General features: G+C 38.1%; 1 protein-coding gene across 1 annotated transcript in view; it reads left to right on the top strand.

Moving 5' to 3' along the window:
* Window positions 1–25,755, top strand: part of TMPRSS15 (transmembrane serine protease 15) — a 143,497-nt gene that overhangs the window by 93,546 nt on the left and 24,196 nt on the right. The window contains exons 19-22 of the mRNA XM_086415861.1: window positions 599–731; window positions 14,489–14,584; window positions 19,152–19,201; window positions 19,360–19,534. Of these exons, the coding sequence (XP_086271987.1) occupies window positions 599–731; window positions 14,489–14,584; window positions 19,152–19,201; window positions 19,360–19,534 (454 nt within the window). The remainder of the gene's footprint in view (window positions 1–598; window positions 732–14,488; window positions 14,585–19,151; window positions 19,202–19,359; window positions 19,535–25,755) is intronic.

Here is a 25,755-nt window from a genome sequence, read left to right as displayed (position 1 = left end):
TTCTTTTTATCATCAGAAAAAATGGTGAACAGTAGCAAACACTTTCAGAATTATTGTATGGCATTTGCGGGAAAAACTACGATGGATGATATTTTATCTGTTTGATAAACTAACTCTCTTAGCCCAGTCTCCCACCTAACCACTAATGGCCTTAACACTCTGTCCAAAATGGTTGTCAGTTGAAGGGGGAATGACAGAAACCAAACAGCAGAAAAATAAGGTCAAAGAAAATACCTTCCGGAGAGAGAAGTAAGAAAAAAAAATGTTTTAAGTTGTTCTTGAATTTGTTTTCCTTCTTTTGGTAACTATGCTTATAAGATAAGCTCTTCAAAATAGCTTTATTTTCTGTTTATGTGCTGTACTGATATGCAAGGAACTTACGTATCTCTGCCAGTTCCATCTTTATAAACACATGAAAAAGCAAAATTCATACTACCAAACTTATCGTTTTCAACTTAAGACTTCCAGCATGTTCTTAAGAAAAATCATACACTATCAATCTCTAAATGTTAAGAACATTACATATTTGGCTTAAGAGTCCAACATGTGCTTACTGGCTTGGGTCACAGTGACCCTGTGTATGATCTCATCTTTTTAGTGCGTCTCTTCAATGGCACGACAGACAGCAGTGGTTTGGTGCAGTTCAGGATCCAAAGCATATGGCATGTAGCCTGTGCCGAGAACTGGACAACCCAGATCTCAGATGATGTGTGTCAGCTGCTGGGACTAGGGTAAGTAATTCCACTCAGCTCTCAAATTATTCTCAAGCTTTTTTATGGGTTTCAAATTGGGTTTATTAAGAAATTTAAAATTTGTGGAAGTCATGAATTTAGAAAATACATATGCTCAAAAGGAAGAAAACATAAATCTTGTTTAACCCCATTCTCAAAAAGACAACCACAGTTAATAATCTTTCAAGAAATATTACATAAATATGAGTATACAGAAATTGTATATTATAAAATCATGCAAAATACCATATTATAAGCTGTTTTGTAACCTATTTATGCACGAACATTTCTCATGTCATTAAATATTGTTCATAAGTTGTCTTCTTTAACAAAAGGAAATATTCCATTTTATGCTCTATTATAATGTAATTATAATTAATCACATGGGTAATGGAGAGAACATGCTTTTGCTATGTCTTCCTGACCCATTCATGATAGTTCTTTTGGAAAATTTGAAGAAGTATTATTGTCATGAGAAAGAAAATGTGCAGGATTGCAAGACTTAATTCAAGTAATAATTCCATATTAATGACTCTCAAAAAATTACTATCAGTTCAGTTCATTCACTCAGTCATGTCCGACTCTTGCTACCCCATTGACTGCAGCACACCAGGCTTCCCTGTCCTTCACCATCACCTAGAGTTTGCTCAAACTCATGTCCATTGAGTCGGTGGGGTGTTGGTTATGGGGCATAATGTTTTTTGATGAAAAAGCAACAAAACTCTGAAATGGATAGTTGTATATCCTCACTTCAAGTAAAGCACTGGATAAGTGGCACTGACTCGAGATTCCTACTTTAATGTTGCTTTTAGATAAATAGTGAGTCCATGCAGGTGAGGCCCTAGGAAGTTATTTGCTTCCACTCAGTTCAGTTCCCTTGATCAGTCATGTCTGACTCTTTGCAATCCCATGGACTGCAGCACGCCAGGCCTCCCTGTCAATCACCAAGTCCCAGAGTTATTCAAACTTGTGTCCATTGAGTCAGTGATGCCATCCAACCATCTCATCCTCTGTTGTACCCTTCTCCTCCTGCCTTCAATCTTTCCCAGCATCAGGGTCTTTTCCAGTGACTCAGTTCTTCGCATCGGGTGGCCAAAGTATTGGAGTTTCAGCGTCAGCATCAGTCCTTCCAATGAACACCCAGGACTGATTTCCTTTATGATGGACTAGTTGGATCTCCTTGCAGTCCAAGGGACTCTCAAGAGTCTTCTCCAACACCACAGTTCAAAAGCATCAATTCTTCAGCACTCAGCTTTCTTTATAGTCCAACACACACATCCATGCATAACTATTGGAAAAACCATAGCTTTGACTAGACGGACCTTTGTTGGCAAAGTAATGTCTCTGCTTTTTAATATGCTGTCTAGGTTGGTCATAATTTTTCTTCCAAGTAGAAAGTGTCTTTTAATTTCATGGCTGCAATCACCATCTGCAGTGATTTTGGAGCCCAGAAAAATAAAGTCTCTCACTGTTTCCATTGTTTCCCCATCTATTTGGCATGAAGTGATGGGACTGGATGCCATAATCTTAGTTTTCTGAATGTTGAGTTTTAAGCCAACTTTTTCACTCTCCTCTTCCACTTTCATCAAGAGGCTCTTTAGTTCTTCTTTGCTTTCTGCCATAAGGGTGGTGTCATCTGCATATCTGAGGTTATTGATATTTCTCCCAGCAATCTTGATTCCAGCTTGTGTCATCCAGCCCAGGATTTCTCATGATGTACTCTGCATAGAAGTTAAATAAGCAGGGTGACAATAAACAGCCTTAACGTACTTCTTTCCCAATTTGGAACCAGTCTGTTGTCCCATGTCCAGTTCTAACTGTTGCTTTTTGACCTGCATACAGATTTCTCAGGAACCAGGTGAGGTGATCTGGTATTCCCATCTCTTTAAGAATTTTCCACAGTTGCTTCCACTACTCAATTTGATAGTCGTCCTGAGGAGCTGTTTTATAGACTCAGGAACTTAGTACAGCTTAGGCTAAGGAGATTGGCTCCTTGACCTCGTGACCACAGTTGACGGACCTAAATGCCCTGGATGATTGGGCTTTGACTGTACAGGAGCTTGTGTTACAGTTTACCAAGTATCACTATATGATTGTCAACACAGGTGTTCTTTCCTCTGTGGTGTGTGAACCTTAGCTAACTGTCCCCTCAAAGAGACAATGTTGGGGTTAAGGTGAAGCCTTTAGAAAGATGAAAGTAATCAAGATCTTCTTTGGCAAAAATATTTTCAATGCATTTGAATAAAATATGTTGAGTGATAGCATAAAGCTGACTCCAGTTGCATGCAAGAGCATATTGGAAAGGGAACATTTATCTTCATTATTTTTTCTAACAGTTGCTAATATAAACACATTATTTTGATTACTCATAGATTAGAAGTTTGTGCATTGGCAATGATAATGTGTCTTGTCTTCGGATAAATAAGAATAGTTTTTACTTTAAATGCTTATATGGTAGAGACAGACACAGAAATAGAGAATTACAATATATTGTGGTAAATACAATGTCTTGTAGGAGAACCTCTACTCAATTTGGGCACATCAGGGAAAGCTTTCTAGAAAGTGGCCTGAGCTGTATAGATGATGGCCAATTCCACATAACCATATACTATCTATTTACAAGGTTTTACCTCCAGCCAGATTTTACTCTCTAGTTCACTGACCTCATTTCTAATGGATCACAGTCACAGAGAGGGACAGAGAACTAGATTTTTTTTTAGTGTGTGTTAAGCAAGTAGTACACCCCACTGCCTTCAATACAATGTTTTTCATGAGGTCAGGCACTTGGCTCTCTTCGGAAATGAGTCAGGTAATCTCTGCAAAGACTTTAATCTTTGGACCAGCACTTATTAACTAGTCTCCCTAGTGCTCTAGTAATTGAAAGAAAGTTACAGCCTTAATGCGAATTTGTCTAGGTTGGTGCATGCTAACAAAAGAAACCTTAGTGTGTTTAAAATGATGTGTTTCATATAGAGGAAAGTAATTTAAGAGTCAATTTATTAAAAGGGCACTGTAGCCTCTCAAGATTATTTACACAGTTAGGGTACAAAATGCAATTCCCCACAGGTTCTAGTAAATTATATGAGGCAGATTTCATCAGCTTTCCTATTTTTAATGAAATATTTTCATTCCCCATCATTGACAGCTGCATAAGTAAAAAGAATTTTGAATAACATTTTCATGTCTCTGATCAAAGTATGAAAGAAAACATTTTAGACTGATGCAAGAATAAATGTTAAAGAAATATTGAGCAGTGATTTTTAGAATATTTCCTAGGAAACCACACTACCCTGTTATTAACCCAATAAATGAACGATGCAGTTGATGTGCTCTGCTAAGGCATTAAAATCAAGAAGTCATCAGGTCTATAAAGCTCTAAAAATTTAGGAAATGCTAACATTTTAAAAATAGAATTAGCTGTATGTATCCGCATGAGGAACTGATGTTAATTTTTAAATCCCATAGTAGTCTTGTACTAGATACCTTCAGTTCAAATATCAAAAACATCTAATTGACCCTCTCATTCTGAAACCCAAAATAAGAAATAGAATTACTTCAATGTTCTCCCATTTCAGAGGTGTTTTAAAAATGTTGGGAGGTGAGTGGTAAATATTTTTTTTAATTAACGTTTCACATACATCAGTTCAGTTCAGTTCAGTCGCTCAGTCGTGTCCGATTCTTTGCGACCCCATGAATCCCAGCACGCCAGGCCTCCCAGTCCATCACCAACTCCTGGAGTTCACTCAGACTCACGTCCATCGAGTCAGTGATGCCATCCAGCCATCTCATCCTCTGTCATCCCCTTCTCCTCCTGCCCCCAATCCCTCTCAGCATCAAGTCTTTTCCAATGAGTCAACTCTTCACATGAGGTGGCCAAAGTACTGGAGTTTCAGCTTTAGCATCATTCCTTCCAAAGAAATCCCAGGGCTGATCTCCTTCAGAATGGACTGGCTGGATCTCCTTGCAGTCCAAGGGACTCTCAAGAGTCTTCTCCAACACCACAGTTCAAAAGCATCAATTCTTTGGCGCTCAGACTTCTTCACAGTCCAACTCTCACATCCATACATGACCACAGCAAAAACCATAGCCTTGACTAGACGGACCTTTGTTGTCAACGTGATGTCTCTGCTTTTGAATATGTTATCTAGGTTGGACATAACTTTCCTTCTAAGGAGTAAGCATCTTTTAATTTTATGGCTTCAGTCACCATCTGCAGTGATTTTAGAGCCCAAAAAATTTAATTTCCTGTGTAAGCACTAGAGCAAATTCGTATTCACAATTTAGCACTAAAAATAGGTTCATAGAAAATTGAAAATAGAATCTGTGTTTCCTATTAGTTTAAGAAATTGGTAGACAAATAATGCTCCTGTTGTACATATTTTCTGTCACTATCCCCAAATTTTCAACTATGAAGGCAAAGCCTTAACACAAAAAAACAGCAAAGATTAGATATAGGGATTAGTAGAAAAAGTATAACTGCTACCTCAAATTTAAATGATTTTTTAATTTGCTAACTTTATACAAAAAATAATAAATGTTTTCTGTTATTTTAAAATTTTAATTTACAAGATCAACATGCAAGAAAATTTTAATTTTATTCTTAGCTATGTTCCTTGGGTGGAATGGTTGAGGCAGTGGGCTAGTTGGATAGGAGGGGCTATGGGCAAAATGGTGAAAAAAATTTTATTTTACTTGGTTTAACTGACCAAGCTAAAAAGCTAATAATTTGCCTGAATTGAAATTTGTAGCTCTTATTTTTTTTCCTGTTTTAGAATGAGAAATACATTAATTAAAAATAAGCAAAGAGAAAATAATAGCAAACTATAATAATTTATAACTTCCTAAGATTAATCTGTAATAGGCATATCATCTCACAAAGATGTAGAAAACACAGTGGTAGGTAATTATATCTGCTATGGGCAAGGGCATGAAAACAAGTATACCCAAGAGCTGGATCAGCACTTCCCAAACCTGATGATTCATTAAAATCACCCAGTCATGTTCCCAGACATTCAGGTTCAGGGTGGTCTAGGTCATCGGTTCCCAGTGCTTCATTTTAAAATCAAATTAGTAGCTGAATCACTTTTCTTTACATCAGAAATTAACAGAATTTTATAAATCAACTATACCTCCATCAAGTAAATTTTAAGAAAGACAAATATTATATGATATCACTTATATGTGAAAACTAAAAAGATGATACACATGATCATATTTACAAAACAGAAAGAGATTCACAAACTCTGAAAACAAACGTATGGTTACCAAAGGGGAAAGGCTGAAGGGAGGGATAAAGTAGGAGTTTGGGATTAACATATACACACTATTATATGTAAAATAGATAATCAACAAGGATGTACTGTATAACGCAGGGAACTCTATTCAATATTCTGTAATAACCTACATGGCAAAAGAATCTGAAAAAGAATGAGTGTATGTATAAAACTGAATCACTTTGTTGTATATCTGAAACTAACACAGCATTGCAAATCAACTAATCAAGTATCCCTCAATATAAAATAAAAATTAAATTAAAAAATACGATAAAAAAGAATTAGCAGCATCTGTAACAACCACCTGGATGCATGTATAGAAATTTACATTCTGGAGCCCCACCTCAGACCCACCCATCTGAAAGTCTAGAACAGAGACCGACAATTTGTATTTGAATAAGCCCTTAAGGTGATTCTGATGCTCTGTATAGTTTGAGAGTCACTATCAAAGTGTGGTTGTCCTTAACCTTCTTCTATGTGTCATGAACATTTCTGGCAGTCTGGTGGAACTTACCAACCTCTTCTTATGTACGTATTTTTAAGTTGCAAAAGAATAAAATACACATAATTTTGAAGGAAATTCATTTCATTGAAAAAGCTATCAAAGTGTTAAAAATATAGTATGATATTATATATTTCTTTTTTAAGAGAGTAAATAAGATATGTTGGTGATTCTAATGATTGCTGTGCTATCAAAGATGAGCGTAAGTCATATTTTTAGAAGAATGCACTAAGATCTGAAGATATGTGTAATTTGTCTTGGTGACAAAATTATATGTGCTGCTAATAATATTGTGGTTAGTCACCTACATTTGTAGCAGAAATAAGACTGTGTTTCAATTACAAGTTAGTAAAAATAAAGATGTCATTATTTCTCCTCAGACTATAAACTGGCTACATGTTACCATGAATTGTTAGGGGCTCCATAGAACTCAGGCTGGAATTTTGGCTAGAGGAAGAGCCAGAAGTCTTGGTTCTTTCAAGAACGCTGGATGATTCCTACTACAGGAAAGTAGAACTGTCATATCAAAAGAACCCAAGAAACCTTGTATATGTGTTTCAGTAGAAAACATAGAAATTATACAAGACATCTCTGAAGTTTAGCAGTTTGATTTCATCTGGTATTAAAAACAAAGTTAAAAATAATTAAACATTTTTTCTCCTACTAAGAACATGTGTGCTAAGTCGTATCTGACTCTTTGCGACCCTTGTAGACTGTAGCCTGCCAGGCTCCTCTGTCCATGGAATTCTCCAGGCAAATATTCTGTTGTGGGTTGCCGTGTCCTCCTCCAGGGATCTTGCCGACACAGGGATCAAACCCTCCTCTCTTACTTCTCACGCATTGACAGCTGTGTTCTTTACCACCAGCACCACCCCGGAAGCCCCAACATGCAGGTTTAGCTTCCCTGTGTGCAGGTCAACTCTGGCTTAATCCAGGGGATTCCTCAGCTTTTCATTCTGACACTAACCTCTTTTAACTTCTCTGGAAAACTTTTCACTCAGTAGATCAAATTAGAGTTTAAAAAGACCACTATAAGTAGGACATCATTAAAATGGTATTTTTTTTTTTAGAAAAAAGAAAAAAAATCAAGGCTAAGATTTCAACAAACACAGGTTGGTATTATTGCTTGCTTGGGAAAAATTCATTCCTGATGTACCCTAGTAAGTATTTGAAAGCACATTATCGGAAAATCAAGGATTCTTTTATAAGAAATCACTTATTTTTATTAATTCAATTTAGGGAGCAAACTCTTTGTTGTCTTTAACTTTTATTTTGACTTAAACTTGAATGGGTATTTTGCAACCCAGAGAAATTTATGGGGCAAGGAAATTGCTGAGAATATAATTATACACATAAAGAGATAAAATTTCTTCTGGTCAACTGTGAATCATCTACCAATAAATTTTCTGCAACTCAGTTGTCTAGTCTACAAAAGCCTGTTGCAGAGTTGAGGGTTTTTCATTTGGTTTTTGTTGCTGTTTCTGCTTTTTTAATTGAAGGCTTTTTTCTTCACTTAAAGATGATTGCATAAAAATAACAAATATTATAGTTTTCCCTAAACCAAAATATCTTTCACCATTCCCTTAAATACTGTTGTTGCAGAGAGAGAGGAAGGTGTCTATATTCTAAAATAGAAACAGATAAAGGCAGGAGAAAACTATCATTCCCTGAATGAATAACAAGCATTTTCTTGTTCATTCTGTTGTTGTTATTCAGTCAGCCGTAAGTCGTGTCCAACTCTTTTGTGAGGCCACTGACTGTAGCCCACCAAGGTGCCTCTGTCTATGGGATTTCTCAGGCAAAAATACTGGCCTGGGTGGCCATTTCCTTCTGCAGAGATCTTCTCTACCCAGGGATGGAACCTGCATTTCCTGCTTTGGCAGGCGGGTTCTTTACCACTTAGCCAACAGGGAAGCTCCTTGTTCATTTAGCCTCCCTCCTAAAAATTATTTCCAACTGATCAAACTGTAAACAACATGGTATATTTTTTGAGATCAAGGACAATTTTGGATTAAATTGATGAAATCAAGTGGGATACTATACTTTTTTCTCCTTTCCTTTAATTATACCTTCCTCTTTCTCTTTCTTTCTTCCATATTTTTTTTTGCTTTCGTCTTCACTTCCTTATTTCCCTCAACTTTTCATCTCTATTTCCTTCCATTCTCTCTTCTTTTCTTTACACTCTTATCTTTTCAAAAGAAACTGCATTGACTTATAACAGAGTATATGTGGTAAAGTTAATACACTAGAAAAGTAAATAAGGTCTAAGAAAGAAGGAACCAAATAGATACAATATACAGAGTCACCACAATTACTCATACATGTGTTTTAGATTTCCTGGAAATCCATGCCAAAAAGAAAACATTAAAAACCGCATAATTTTAATTATGAGATAAGTTGAATAATACCAGTTCCATCCATAGGAAGAACCCTCAATTCTAAAGGAAATTTTGCATGTATGACCTTAAAATGTAGTAAGGCATTAAAAAGCATGCACTAAGAAAAATTTATAGTAAACATGGAGATGTATATCATATACCTCTTATTCAAAGATAAATAAATGGCAATGACTGAGAAAACAATGTTACAATTGAATCAAGAATATAGTACAAGGGATTAAGATAATTTTATCCAAGATGCTGTCCACAGAGATCCCCTCTCCCATGATCGAAGTATCACTTCTCTCAGCCATGTTTTTGGTTTTTAGTAGGAAATACCAGGAGTTTGTCTCTTTGCAAATACCATTAATATGGTAGAGAGTGGCTACCAGACTGACCCTATCCATTTCTCTCTGCTTCTTAATACAGTAGCTTGTACAAAGGGGTAAATTGATCAGGGGAAGAAAATTTTTTTTCCCTTTTGTGTGTCATGAAATTTCGAGTTGAGATCAGAAAATCTAAAATTAATAAAGCTTACTTGTTTTCTAAGAGCTAACATATGGCTGGGTAAGTGCTAGGTGAGTTGTTATAAATGTGTTAAATGAATAAGCTATTTTAGTTACAATGTGTCCAATTCAGTCATGATGCTTATGGAATTGCCAACCTGTCCCCACTCTCCTAGTGGGATGGTTTGCCATCCATTGCCTCAAATTCCTTTCATTCACCCTTCCCCTGCCTATTAAAATGCTCTCTCCTACCTTCTGTCCTGCCAAATCGATCCCCCTCTTTCCCTCCCATTGAAAGGGAAGGCCCATTCTTCTCCTAAACCATTTTCAAACTAATCCCATCTGGTTCCATTCGTTACTTAAACCTTTTGGGGTGTGAAATGAGCTACAGTGCCTGACTGCAGCATTTGCAACATTTGTTATTATTCTTTGCAGCTTTAGTGAGTCCAAAGCTTAAAACATCCCTACCTAAGCTCCAGCTTCAGGGAGGAATTCTTATCACAGCATACACAGTCTAAGGAGGGTGACAAAAGAGAGGAAACCTCCAAGGGACCTGAGAAGAGAGGCAGAAGATTTAATACCGTGCAAGACACCTTGGGATAGGCTTCTTTTTCTCTCTAGAATTCCTCTCTGAGTGTATTTTTATACTCCATATATGACCTCAAAAATAATGATGGTGGGTTGCATTTATATGCTTCTTTTCTCACAGAGAATAAGGTTCCCCTGAAGCCAGGGGAGCCCTTTGAGGGTGCACAAAGTATAAAAATGGTAATAAAGTCTTAGAAATAGGCAGTCAGGAGGCATTACCATGTCATCAAGGTGATGCTATGTAGATGCATTTTTATGTGGCACCAAACTGCAGATTTCAAACAGTTATGCAAATATGCACAGAGTTATCTAAATCTGCAGAGCTGGGACCTTTTCAGAATTAAAAAAAAAATGCAAACTCCAGTTGTAATCTTGACAGAATGCCTCTCTAAATGTGAACAACTAGTTTTCTTGCAAAGAGGAAACTGAGTCAGGGAGTGCCTCAGTTACATGCTTTAATTAAAGAACTTAATATAATATATTCTCAACAGTTCAACTGCTCAGTTCTGAGATTTTGTTTCTATGAACTAAATAGTGACTTAACATATGGTTGCCAACATTTTATTTTGCCAAGGATATTTTAAATGTATCCTTATCATCTCCATCATTTTCTAAAATAAGAAATAGTTTATCATAAACTTCCTCTGCTGCTTATATTTTGTTTATTGTGAATACCAGTTGGAAGACATCGTGTTTGGTTTGAAAAAGGTGAGTTCAGCTTGGCAGGGTTAGAAATGCAGATACTCTCTCTCATATTAAATTCTAACTTTTAATATCCAGCACTGATGCCTGGAAATGTTTGTATGAACCGATGGGCTCTATACACCACCCTTAGGTTGCTGATATCAGTATTTACAATAAAAATGAATTATGTGAGTACTTTAGAAGTTTTTTCCAAAAGAATGTTTTACCCAGTTGTTCTGAGTAACCCAAAACAATATACATGCACCATTAACTGCAGTTTTTTCCCTCATATACAGTTTGAGTTTACAAATTTAGAACGCAAGCTTAGAATACAAGCTTGACGTGTGTCATTTTGTCCACATACATACATAATCTATTTTTCTCAGCCAGCTCGTGAAAACATAACTATGGAACAGTACTTGAGAATCCCAGGTAGAACATTCAGCATTTACTAAATATTCTTCATCCTTAACGCTTTGCCTCTAGTCTTCTTTCTTCTAGAATAGGCTTGTGTTAAAAATGTAACTGAAAATCCCACCACAGTGCAGTGCCAGTGGTAGATGTGTGATAAACAGATATTAGATTAAAAACTGATTTATAAATATTTTTCAATATTTTTTTCAGTTTCATTTTGCTTAGACTTTGCTTTGAATTTCCACAGAAATTAATACATCCCCTCAGGATCTATCTTTAAAAGACAACTAAACAATAGACTAAAAGCAGCCAGAGACAAAGGAAGCCTTAACTCCACAACCTCAATGTGTATTTTTAATGACTAACTCTTCTAAATGTTCCCCCATGTAGTCACTGTAAAATGACAAAACTAAACCAATTTAATAACAAGTTGATGTCCTTTATTTAAGGAGAAGGACTTCCCCCAGTGATTCAGTGATAAAGAATCCACCTGCAATGCAAGAGACGCAGGAGATGCGGGTTTGATCCCTGGGTCAGGAAGATCCTCTGGAGAAGGAAATGACCACCCACGTCAGTATTCTTGCCTGGAGAATCCCATGAACAGAGGAGCCTGGCAGGCTAGTCCATGGGGTTTCAAAGAGTCAGACATGACTGAGCACGCACATACACATGCATTCAAGAAAAAATAGCCCATAGATAGGAGGGGACAATGCCTCACAAGCGGTGGAGCACTATTACTGAGGGATTTTGGGCAAGAGTGAGTTTTATAGAATGTTAGAAGAGGCAAGGGAGAAACAGGGTACCACCGGCTAAAAGACCAAGGATTTCCTTATAGGCTTATAGGCTACCAGGTCCTATTTTCTAGGGTAAGGTGAGCCAGCTAAGGCAGAAAGTGAAGAACTAAAGAGCCTCTTGGTGAAAGTGAAAGAGGAGTGTGAAAACAGTGGCTTAAAGCTCATCATTCAGAAAACTAAGATCATGGCATCTGGTCCTGTCACTTCATGGCAAATAGATGGGGAAACAGTGGAAACAGTGGCTGACTTTATTTTGGGGGGCTCCAAAATCACTGCAGATGGTGATTGCAGCCATGAAATTAAAAGACACTTCCTCCTTGGAAGGAAAGTTATGACCAACCTAGACAGCATATTAAAAAGCAGAGACATTACTTTGCCAACAAATGTCCATCTAGTCAGGGCTATGGTTTTTCCACTGGTCATGTATGGATGTGAGAATTGGACTATATAGAAAGCTGAGCACCAAAGAATTGATGCTTTTGAACTGTGGTGTTGAAGGAGACTCTTGAGAGTCCCTTAGAATGCAAGGAGATCCAACCAGTCCATTCTAAAGGATATCAGTCCTGAGTGTTCATTGGTAGGACTGATGTTGAAGCTGAAACTCCAATACTTTGGCCACCTGATGTGAAGAGCTAACTCATTTGAAAAGACCCTGATGCTGGGAAAGATTGAAGGCAGGAGGAGAAGGGGACGACAGAGAATGAGACGGTTGGATGGCATCACCGACTCAATGGACATAAGTTTGGTTAAACTCCGGGAGTTGGTGATGGACAGGGAGGCCTGGTGTGCTGCAGTCCATGGGGTCGCAAAGAGTTGGACATGACTGAGAAACTGAGTGGAGCCAACTAAACCTGAGTTGGAGGATTATGACTGGTGTTACATTTTCTTGACAGTGAAGCACTTCCTGTAAGTGCAGGTTGACTTAGATTTAGATTTGTGACATGGACCAGGCCCCTGGGTGATATTCATTTTGTGGATCCTGATTTATGAGTTAATTTATCAGTGCCTTAAACAGATTGCTTAGGTCCATCCATTTTGTCACAGTTGGCAAAATTTTATTCTTTTGTATCCATTCATCTGTTCATGGGCACATAGATTGCTTCCATATTTTGGTTATTATAGATAATACTCCTGTTAACACTGAGGTGCGTTTATCTTCTTAAGTGAGTGCTTTCCTTTTCTTTGGATGTCTTTATTCCTGTTTTCTTTTCTGAGCTATAACAACTATATTTTATATAAGTCTTTAAAAAATAATTATTCTTCCTGCATGGAATGAATATATTAAACTTTAGCAATAATAGTACTAAGACTCATTTTCCCTTCGGTAAATCCATTTTAGATTTATTAAAGGACTGGTCATTGATTTGTGTGCTTCAGTTATTTTCATTTGTTTATAAAATAAAAGTGCAAGTGCTAAATTCTGGGACATTACATAGGAGTTTCATTGTTCCAGCTTTCTGTTCAGTGGATGAAAGCTACTAGACATTTTCAGTCTTTAAGGTATTGTCTGACCTGAAAGAGAGAGGAAACACCCTTTCCTTAGTTCTTTTCCTCTTACTGATCATAACAGCCATGAGTCTTCTTTGGAATCTCCTCTGTGTACAGAGTTAGGAAATGTTCAGCATTGACTATCGTCCGGGGAAGACACTGGACCGTCTTTTGAAGAGGCAGTGGGCGGGTCCATAATGATATTCCAAAAGATAGGAAGCACATCATCTCCCTGCCAGCCAGGAGGAGAGAGCAGGCACCAGGAAGTCTCTAGCCTAAAGGCATAGTTTATATGAAGATTGAAATCTAGAATAAATAAAAGGCAGGAAAAATATTAAAAACTTAGAAGCTAAAAGTTTCCAGCCTAAGCCTAGGGAAGAGTGGATAATTAAAAGACATCATCCATGAAGGCTCACAGTTGACAGAATGGCTATAATAGGCTTTCAAGGACAAGAAAGGCCAGTAACTTAATGTCTTTTGTCACATAAAGGTGTGTAACCCATTCTGGCTCCCTGGTTGATACTCAGAAGACCAGGCTACATACTCCATCTTTTAGAACAATCACATAGCTTCTGACTTTAAATTAAGACAGTTATTAATAGGCTTTGCATTGAATAAAATATCAAGAACAGAGCGACTAAAGTAAACACTGAAGATCTCCTTTTTCTACGTTCTTAGACAATGTGCACGTTCTTAAAAAGTGAATTACACTCAACAGGAAAAAATGTTTAATAAATTATGGTGCAGCAAGTCTGTGAAGTTGTCATTATAATTGACCATTATGGAACTTTCTGGACAACATAGAAAAACTCAAATGACAAACTCAGACACTCAAGTGATGTATGCACTGATCTTAACTCAGTTAAATAATATATATGAGCAGGCAAATAAGAACCAGAAGTATTATGCAAACATTAAAATGACATTTATGTCATTGTGAGTAATTCTTCTACAGATCTATAACTTCTTTTAAACATTAAAACACTTGAAGTTGAGTATTAAAATGTTAATCTCTTTGTCAGGAATTTCATAGTTTACTTCAATATCCACAGCATTAAATAACTAGTAGTTTAATTTGTGTTTTTGTTTGTTTGTTTGTATTTTTATTTTGTTCATGGGTTTTTCCCTAGGACTGGAAACTCATCCGTGCCAACCTTTTCTACTGGAGGTGGACCATATGTAAATTTAAACACAGCACCTAATGGCAGCTTAATACTAACGCCAAGGTAGGTTACAAAATGTGTTCTTTGATGAGATGTACATGGACCAAATAATAGATTTCAAAGCCATTCAGATTTTGAAGCCATCGCATATTGGCCATATAATTTTGAAAGGTATTTAGCTCTTTGTTATTCAGGTAATTTCAAGCAGTATCTAATCCATCCTATTGGATAACATTACCTAATCCATATACATGGTAAGATGGTCAAATGAAGTATTGTAGAGTAACTAAATAGCACCCAGAGATTCAAAAAGTTTTACTTCAATATCTTTTTTATCCCTATTCTTGGATTTAAAAAAAGTAATGGAACGACCCAGAGGGATGGTATGGGGAGGGAGGAGGCAGGAGGGTTCAGGATGGGGAACACATGTATACCTGTGGCGGATTCATTTCAATATTTGGCAAAACCAATACAATATTGTAAAGTTTAAAAATAAAATAAAATAAAAAAAAGTAAATCCCATAGAAGGCTTCCCTGGTGCTCAGACGGTAAAGCGTCTGCCTGCAATGCGGGAGACCCGGGTTCGATTCCTGGGTTGGGAAGATCCCCTGGAGAAGGAAATGGCAATCCACTCCAGCACTCTTGCCTGGAAAATCCCATGGACTGAGGAGCCTGATAGGCTATAGTCCATGGGGTCGCAGAGTCGGACACGACTGAGCGACTTAAATCGTGAGAGTTGAGATAAATAAGTACATGTTGGACAGACTGAAAAGAGTGATGCCAGTATGTATCATCAAAAGAGAAGAAAGAGAAACAAAAAGCACAGTATTCTTTTTCCTGGCAAATGTGTTCATGCTTAGTTGCTTCAGTTGTCAAACTCTTTGTGATCCTATGGACTGTAGCCTACCAGACTCCTCTGCCTGTGAGATTTTTCAGGCAAGAATACTGGAGTGGATTGCCAGGGGAGTTCCTTACCACTAGAGCAACCTGGGAAGCCTTTTCTTAGTAAACAGAACATGGATATTAACTGAAGGAATCCAGACTCTAAGTCGTGTCTGCATTTCTCTTTTACTCTTTAAAATTAGGTTTGCTTTTACTCATGTTTTAAAAGCAGCATCTTTCCTGTATTCAAATATCTGTTTTAGCTTAGATTATGTCATTTCTTCTGTTTGGGCATTAATGATAACTTCAGTTGAATTGGCTTCAAATTTTACAGCTCCATTAAAGGCCAGCTTGTGGGTGGGTGGAGAAAGTAACTTTAAGAAAAGACTATAACTACAAGAATTTAAGACATTATTGCTGGTACAGTAGGTTGTAGTTTTTGGTTTAACGTATTAAATGGTGAAAAGTGAAATTATATAATTATTCAGCTATTCATGAAAAGTTGCCATTTCTGTAAGTTCAACCAGTAAAACAAATTGTTAAAGGAGTACTTTTAGTACCAAAGTACTTTGCAGTTGAATACTTTATATGAATGCTTGCACAGCCTTAGCTGATATTATTAGTCTCATTGGGGGTGAAGCAAAGAATCCACAAGATCTCCTTTCATAGATTTCCTTTTTATAAGGCATGTCTAAATTTACATTACCATTACAGATGTTGAGCAGCTTGTATGTTGAGAATGCCTCTCATTTATATTTTACAAATATTTAAGGATGAGTTAGGAAAAAAGGGAAAAATAGTAAATATTTTCATATTAATTATATGCATGTTTAAAATAAAACTAGGTTATTCTATGCTTACCAACAAAATACCAGGATCATTGTACATTGATGTCTCAATTGTATGTAGGTTTGTGTTATTTGAAAGAGATACCATTTATAGACAGAGATACTTGAAACTTTCAGCACATCAATAAGCCAGGGCATTCTTAATCTCTTTCTTGATTAGCCACATATACTGGGTTGGCAGGAAATCAGATATATTTGCACTTAGTTAATTTATTAATATACTTATTTATTTTTTGAAGAGACAGGTTTATTGCCCCCGTGTAATCTGATGTTTTGAAAATGCTCTTTCATTAGTGGTCAAAATAAAAAAATAAGAAAAAGAAGAGGATATCAAGGAGGATGATTCTTCTAACTACAGAAGCAACTTGACCTGATATAACTGGAAACGTAGAATTGCGCTACTTCCAGTACTAGGCTTCCTTTGTCTTTGTCTGCTAGTCCTAGATAAGCAAATTTTGATTTGATACATGTTGGTTGAGAATGTGTTCTAGATACAGGATGTAGAGTGCTTATCAACACTTTACCCCTCAGTCGCTCAATCATGTCCAACTCTTTGTGACCCCACGGACTGTAGCCTGCCAGGCTCCCCTGTCCAGGCAAGAATGAATTTTCCAGGCAAGAATACTGGAGTGGGTTGCTATTATTTACTCCAGGGAATCTTCTGACCCAGGGATCGAAACTGCATCTTCTGCATCTCAATTACATTCTGCATCTCAATTAAACATTACAATGCTACAGAGGGTATTTCCAGTTCATATAAAAGCTCTGTGACTTAGGTGGTACTTCTCCACTCTAAGGTTGAGGAAACAAGCCTGGTATTGATAAGTGACTTGGACACATTCACGAAGCTGGAGGCAACATGAGATTTTAAGCCTTCCACTATCCACTCTACCCTACTATACTGTGAATGCTCCAAGGCAGCATCTTACTTTAAATAACAGTTCTAGAAAGGAAAAAGAAAGAAAAAGGGCCAGTGTTGTTGGGCAAATATAGGGAGAGAATTTAGTTCACTTTGTCAACACAGCAGATAGAGACATCCATTTGTATCCCAATGTTGCCCCACTGGACTGGGAGTAAGCCACAGCATCATGGCATTGACTATTTTCCCATAGAGGGGGCTAACCTAGTTCTGACACCAGGACCGAAGACCAGAACAGTTACTCTATTTTTCTCTAATCTCTCTAAATGTACCTCAACAAATGGACTCACTGCTCACTCTGACTGGAAATGAAGCCTCTTACTGCTCTATTCTGAGAGTACATACATGCTTGTGTAGGAAAAGTTTGGTTAAGCAAAACACATGAAGAATGAGGTGCTAAGTTCACTTTAATTTTCTGGTTGTTAAGTTAGCCAAAAACTTTTCTGTGCTTGCTGAAAAGAAATCCATCCATTTTATACAGACAACATAACATTAAGTATTTTTTAACACCTAAGAATAGAATCCATTTTGAATATCAGTTTTTATCGATGAGTATCGTAGATGTGGTAAGTTTGGATGAGACGGGACATCATCGTGGAAAATATCCTAAAAACTGCCTATCTCTTAACCCTAGGTGGATAACAGAAGGAGAGTTAACTGAGGCTTCTTCTTTGGGGAATGTTGAATGCATACTGATATATCTACAGAAAGTGAAATTTGCTCAGTCGTGTCTGACTCTTTGCAACCCCATGGACTATACAGTCCATGGAATGCTCTAGGCCAGAATATTGGAGTGGGTAGCCTTTCCCTTCTCCAGGGGATCTCCAGGGGATCTTCCCAATCCAGGGATTGAACCCAGGTCTCCCACATTGCAGGCAGATTCTTTATCAACTGAGCTATCAGGGAAGCCATATAGATACATCTATAGATAGATAGATATACCTACATGCACGTTGCTTATTAATAAAATATACATTTCCTTATATTGCAATTGAATATGTCTAAAGAATTTGTCCATTAGACAACATGAATGCCTGTGATCAAATACTTACCGTGTATGTTCCAGAAACATTGAATTGCTCTGATTGTGCTTATTATCTCACATGGATCTTGGGTCATTTTTCGTGTTTTTTGATTTGGTCTTTTCTAAAATTACAAGCATCTAAACACTGTGCACAAGATATGGTGTTAAATATTTAAATAGAAACTTAAAATTATATGCACATGTGTGTTTTAACATAAGCGATAGCTACATAGCTGCATCAGGAAAAAGTGTTGGCAAGCTCTTTAATTCCTTGTATTATACTGATCTCTAGTGGTTGGTAAGTATAACATTTTAAAACAATTTTTCTTTTAATTTCTTTAAACGAGAATTCTTGGCTTTGAAAAAAGTCAGTGTCCAAATATTTGAACAGGTAGTGAGTTTTTAATTATTTATGCCTGCACTTTATGTGCCTGTTTACACGTCTGTCTCCTTTGAAAATAGGACCTATGATTTATTCATTGAATTCCCTGAATAAGTACACAGCCTCACACACAGTGTTGGGCACTGAGGCATATTCTGTATTATAGAATGATGAAATCCAAGGTTGATTCACAGAAGCTAACAGTTGGCATGGTTTATGGAATACTTATTCTGTATAATGCACAATAGTAATTCCATTGCAAATATTTCTTTATTTCTCACAAAACTCCAATACGGTACTATACCCCAACTAATGGATATTAAAACTGAGCCTCAGGGCTATGGAGCAACTTATCTAAAATCACCTGCGTTGCAGAGTTAAAGGTTCAAACTCAGCTTTATTTGACTTTCAATTGAAGATTCTCTGCTGTACGTTTCAACCTCCCTACATTTTGCGTATGACATATTTAAAAGCCCATTTTACTAAAGAGGAAAAATAGGATAACCTATAATACTATGTTTTGTTTGAAATGTTATGTGCACCATTTTTTAAATATAGTTGCTCTTCTATTACAGCCAACAGTGCTTAGAGGATTCACTGATTCTGCTACAATGTAACTACAAATGTAAGTAAATATTTCCTCTTGTTCTCCTTCAAGCCTTCAGTGTAATGTCCTGGAGTTGGTGTCACCTTAAATTATTTTGTAGTGGCCCATTCAATTTTCAGGATCAGAGGAAATTCACCGAAATTAACTAGAGGCTCTTTCTTCAATTATCTTAATAGCATGTGGGAAAAAACTGGTGACTCAAGAAGTTAGCCCGAAGATTGTCGGAGGAAGTGACTCCAGAGAAGGAGCCTGGCCTTGGGTCGTTGCTCTGTATTTCGACGATCAACAGGTCTGCGGAGCTTCTCTGGTGAGCAGGGATTGGCTGGTGTCGGCCGCCCACTGCGTGTACGGGTGAGTGTGACTTCACTTCCCCAATGAGGTGACCCTGGCAGATCCTGTGCATCCCATTCCAGGTGGCCTCCCTAAATCCTCCCAGCAGGGAAACGTCCCCACTGTTTATAACACTATAAACTGTCCAGTAATTTTCCCATGAAAGTCATGTATAAAAATAAAGTACAATTAAAACTCATTTTCATTAGAGTCTTACATCAAGAATTATGTTTCCCACATACACAAAAATCAAAATTTCCACCTATTCACAAGGTAAGCATTTTTAAAGGTATAAAATGAGCTTTTACTATATGATTTGTGCTGGTTGTCAGTCATTTAGAACAATATTTATTGTCATTAAGTCATCAGTGTCAAAAAAAAAAAGAGCATGTATCAATAGATCTGGAGTTACAAACTAAAAAGTGTACTCTTTGAAATTCATATGTCAGCACCTCGCTGTGAATTAGCTTAAAAAGCTTTCTTTAGTTCTCAAGTCAGATCTGTTTTGATGCTGGTGCTGCTGCTGAGTCACTTCAATTGTCTCCCACTCTGTGCGACCCTATGGACTGCAGCCTGCCAGGCTCTTCTGTCTGTGGGATTCTCCAGACAAGAATGCTGGAGTAGGTTGTCATGCTCTCCTCCGGGGACTCTTCCCAACGCAGGGATCGAACCCAGGTCTCCTGAACTGCAGGGAGATTCTTAACCACCGAGCCACCACAGAAGTCCGTTTTCACGCCAATCGTAACTAAAACTTAGAACTAAGAATCAACCATGTCTAATGCTCTTCTTGTAGTATGATTTGACAAAGTGCATGCGGAATTCTAGGATTTGTCTTCTCCCTCTAGAGCAGCCATCCTTAGAGCAGTGCCCCAGGAGAAATGAGAGTGGATGGAGGAGGTAGAAAATAAACATCAATATTCCTGGGTCCGAGAATGTGTTAATTTCTTCATCTGCCTGAAGGATGTCACCTCTTTATGTAATTATACTCCAACATTTCTGGATTAGGTCAGAAAAAGGTAGCTTCCTCATAGATTCATGAGCCCTGACTAGGGTGATTTCCTGCCCCTGAATGAGTAGAAGCCTCCAGGAAATGACCTTAATTGTGAGGGTTAGAATGAGCCACAAACATCCAGAATCTCTAAGTGAAAAAGTGCAATGTGTGTGCAGAATGGAAGAGACAACTGTCGTTAATCAGATTAAAAGACTAACTTTGTACAAACACAAACACTGAAAGTTCTTGGATGAATGGAGATAAACTGTCAGCCACAAAGGCAGTCAAACTCGTTTGGGAGACAGGGAGGCCCAGGGAGAATGAGTATTAATGAATTGAGCCTAATGTGAAATACCCATCATACCAGAATGAGCGCAAACTCACACTGAGAAAGCTGGGAGCCTAGAGGTGAGGACCCTGATTTGTAGTCTGGCCAGTTACCTGGGCTTCATGAGGACTCTCCAAGGTACTGTCTGTCTGCTTCTAAAGTTCTGAGTCTGTGCATTACATTGTATCTGGGTGAAAATACTAAAGCCTCTCTCATATCTAAACTGCACCTTGATTTTGCTGCTTCTTGATAACTCTATTTTAATCTTTTTTTTCCTACCATATCATAAAAAAAACATCTGTAGCAGTCAATTTTCCCATTCCCTGCTAAACAAGACTTCAACCTTTACCTACACATACTCTATGCGTTGGACATGTCACCAATGGGTAACCTCTATCCTAACAATGTTACAGGTAAAAGGTATCTTTAGCTAGAAATTCAGTGTTTTCTGCTGCACCATAGGTAGGTCTTAGTAAGAGACCAACTTACTGTATTAACATCAGATTTGATAAATTCATCCATTCGATGTTCTTGCAGAACATATGTTTTCTAAATATCAATTAGGCTTGCAGTGACGTTAATGACATCTTTCAATTACCTACTTTACAGATGTACTTAATATGGATTCAGTTCAGTTCAGTTCAGTAGCTCAGTCATGTCTGACTCTTTCCAACCCCATGAATTGCAGCACGCCAGGCCTCCCTGTCCAACACCAACTCCCAGAGTTCACTCAAACTCATGTCCATCAAGTCAGTGATGCCATCCAGCCATCTCATCCTCTGTCGTCCCCTGCTCCTCCTGCCCCCAATCCCTCCAAGCATCAGAGTCTTTTCCAATGAGTTAACTCTTCACATGAGGTGGCTAAAGTATTGAAGTTTCAGCTTTAGCATCATTCCCTCCAAAGAACATCAGGACTGATCTCCTTTAGAATGGACTGGTTGGATCTCCTTGCAGTCCAAGGGACTCTCAAGAGTCTTCTCCAACACCACAGTTCAAAAGCATCAATTCTTCAGTGCTCAGCTTTCTTCACAGTTCAACTCTCACATCCATACTTGACCACTGGAAAAACCATAGCCTTGACTAGACCGACCTTTGTTGGCAAAGTAATGTCTCTGCTTTTGAATATACTATCTACGTTGGTCATAACTTTCCTTCCAAGGAATAAGTGTCTTTTAATTTCATGGGTGCAGTCACCATCTATGGTGATTTTGGAGCCCCAAAAAATAAAGTCTGACGCTGTTTCCACTGTTTCCCCATCTCCTTGCCATGAAGTGATGGGACCGGATGCCATGATTTTAGTTTTCTGAATGTTGAGCTTTAAGTCAACTTTTTCACTCTCCTCTTTCACTTTCATCAAGAGGCTTTTTAGTTCTGCTTCAATTTATGCCATAAAGGTGGTGTCATCTGCATATCCGTGGTTATTGATATTTCTTACGGCAACCTTCATTCCAGCTTGTGCTTCTTCCAGCCCAGCATTTCTCATGATGTACTCTGCATATAAGTTAAATAAGCAGGGTGACAATATACAGCCTTGACGTACTCCTTTTCCTATCTGGAACCAGTCTGTTGTTCCATGTCCAGTTCTAACTGTTGCTTCCTGACCTGCATATAGGTTTCTCAAGAGGCAGGTCAGGTGGTCTGGTATTCCCATCTCTTTCAGAATTTTCCACAGTTTCTTGTTATCCGCACAGTCAAAGGCTTTGGCATAGTCAATTAAGCAGAAATAGATGTTTTTCTGGAACTCTCTTGCTTTTTCCATGATCCAGCGGATGTTGGCAATTTGATGTCTGGTTCCTCTGCCTTTTCTAAAACCAGCTTGAACATCTGGAAGTTCACGGTTCACGTATTGCTGAAGCCTGGTTTGGAGAATTTTGAGGATTAGTTTGCCAGCATGGTGAGATGAGTGCAATTGTGTGGTAGTTTGAGCATTTTGGGGGATTGCCTTTCTTTGGGATTGAAATGAAAACTGACCTTTTCCAGTCCTGTGGCCACTGCTGAATTTTCCAAATTTGCTGGCATATTGAGTGCAGCACTTTCACAGCATCATCTTTGAGGATTTGAAATAGCTCCACTGGAATTCCATCACCTCCACTAGCTTTGTTGGTAGTGATGCTTTCTAAGGCCCACTTGACTTCACATTCCAGGATGTCTGGCTCTAGGTCAGTGATCACCATCCTGGTTATCTTGGTCATGAAGATCTTTTTTGTACAATTCTTCCGTGTATTCTTGCCACCTCTTCTTAATATCTTCTGCTTCTGTTAGGTCCATACCATTTCTGTCCTTTATTGATCCCATCTTTGCATGAAATGTTCCCTTGGTATCTCTAATTTTCTTGAAGATATCTCTAGTCTTTCCTATTCTGTTGTTTTCCTCTAATTCTTTGTATTGCTCGCTGAAGAAGGCTTTCTTATCTCTCCTTGCTATTCTTTGGAACTCTGCATTCAGATGTTTATATCTTTCCTTTTCTTCTTTGCTTTTCACTTCTCTTCTTTTCACAGCTATTTGTAAGGCCTCCCCAGACGGCCATTTTGCTTTTTTGCATTTCTTTTCCATGGGGATAGTCTTGATCCCTGTCTCCTGTACAATGTCACGAACCTCCATCCATAGTTCATCAGGCACTCTATCAGATCTAGTCCCTTAAATCTATTTCTCACTTCTACTGTATAGTCATAGGGATTTGATTTAGGTCATACCTGAATGGCCTATTGGTTTTCCCTACTTTCTTCAATTTTAGTCTGAATTTGGCAATAAGGAGTTCATGATCTGAGCCACAGTCATCTCCCGGTCTTGTTTTTGCTGACTGTATAGAGCTTCTCCATCTTTGGCTGCAAAAAATATAATCAGTCTGATTTTGGTGTTGGCCATCTGATGATGTCCATGTGTAGAGTCTTCTCTTGTGTTGTTGGAAGAGGGTGTTTGCTATGACCAGTGTGTTCTTTTGGCAAAACTCTCTTAGCCTTTGCCCTGCTTCATTCCATATTCCAAGGCCAAATTTGCCTGTTACACCAGGTGTTTCTTGACTTCCTACTTTTGCATTCCAGTCCCCTATAATGAAAAGGACATCTTTTTTGGGTGTTGGTTCTAAAAGGTCTTGTAGATCTTCATAGAACCATTCAACTTCAGCTTCTTCAGCATTACTGGTTGGGGCATAGGCTTGGATTACTGTGATATTGAATGGTTTGCCTTGGAAATGAACAGAGATCATTCTGTCATTTTTGAGATTTCATCCAAGTACTGCATTTCAAACTCTTGTTGACCATGATGGCTACTCCATTTCTTCTAAGGGACTCCTGCCCACAGTAGTAGATATAATGGTCATCTGAGTTAAATTCACCCATTCTAGTCCATTTTAATTCACTGATTCCTAGAATGTCGATGTTCACTCTTTCCATCTCCTGTTTGACTACTTCCAATTTGCCTTGATTCATGGACCTAACATTCCAGGTTCCTATGTAATATTGCTTTTTACAGCATCGGACCTTGCTTCTATCACCAGTCACATCCACAAATAGGTATTATTTTTACTTTGGCTTTGGAGATCATGCTCCACTGATCTCCAGTAGCATATTGGGCACCTACTGACCTGGGGAGTTCCTCTTTCAGTATCCTATCATTTTGCCTTTTCATACTGTTCATGGGGTTCTCAAGGCAAGAATACTGAAGTGGTTTGCCATTCCCTTCTCCAGTGGACCACATTCTGTCAGACCTCTCCACCATGACCTGCCTGTCTTGGGTGGCCTCACATGGCCTGGCTTAGTTTCATTGAGTTAGACAAGGCTGTGATCAAATCAATCTGTGATCAGATTGACGAGTTTTCTGTGATTATAGTATCAGTGTGTCTGCCCTGAAGACACAGGGTTAGGTGTCTAGGTTAGGTTAGGGATATCAATAGCATCTTTTCAAACCACAAATACATGAAGGAAATAGAAAAACATTTTCATCTAATATAAACACATGTTCAGTCATATAGCACATAAAATAACTTTTCACACAGTTTTAATTCTGAACAAAGGCAAGCAAGTGTAAGCTGTAATAGAATTTTGATGGTTCAGACGTTTCCTCAGCAACCTTGCATTGTACCCACTCTCCTTAGCCCCTCAGTGGTATTATATCTCATTCTTTATCAGCTGTCAGGAGTTTTCTTTCTTTCTTATTTATGTCTCTAACCAAGAAAGTTTCTGATATTATTTCAGAGAGTTTTATCCAAAAAATGTTCTTACAAATATGTTAATACTGCCTCTGATTTTTAAAACTCTACTTATACAATGAAAAGCTTAATTTCCTAATAAAAAGGAGACCCCAAATCAAGAAATTTACTGAAACCAAACCATACAAATAACCTGTGCCTTTGCACACGTTAAGTCACTTCAGTCGCATCCAGCTGTCACTGGGCTCCTGGGCTCCTCTGTCCATGGGATTCTCCAGGCAAGAATGGAATGGATTGTCATGCCCTCCTTCTGTGGATCTTCTTGACCCAGGAATCAAACACTATCTCTTATGTCTCTTGCATTGGCAGGAGGGTGGTGGGGCAGGGGGTTCTTTACCACTAGGGCCACCGGGGAAGCCCCACGCAAATTACCGATGTTTGTACTGTGTGCTACATCACTTCAGTCATTTCTGACTCTGTGCAGCCCTATGGACTGTAGCCCTTTCGGCTGCTCTGTCCATGGCATTCTCCAGGCAAGAATACTGAAGTGGGTTGCTATGCCCTTCTCCAGAGGATCTTTCCAACCCAGGGATCAAACCCACATTTTTTATGTATCCTGCATTGGCAGGCAGGTTCTTTAACACTAGAGCCACCTGGGAAGCTAGTGACCTGATCTGACCTGACCTCGATGTAAATCTGCTCCAGAAGTTTCCACCTATGGATAGTTAAATGGTTTAATTGGTCAGTTCTTCTCCGTCTACATTTGTATGTTTACA

This window comes from Bos grunniens, chromosome 1, assembly GCF_055505025.1.
Source record: "Bos grunniens cultivar Pamir isolate PY7600 chromosome 1, Bosgru_T2T1.0, whole genome shotgun sequence".
Taxonomy (NCBI): domain Eukaryota; kingdom Metazoa; phylum Chordata; class Mammalia; order Artiodactyla; family Bovidae; genus Bos; species Bos grunniens.
Note: the sequence above shows the minus strand (reverse complement) of the source record. Positions and strands in the feature narration are given on the sequence as shown.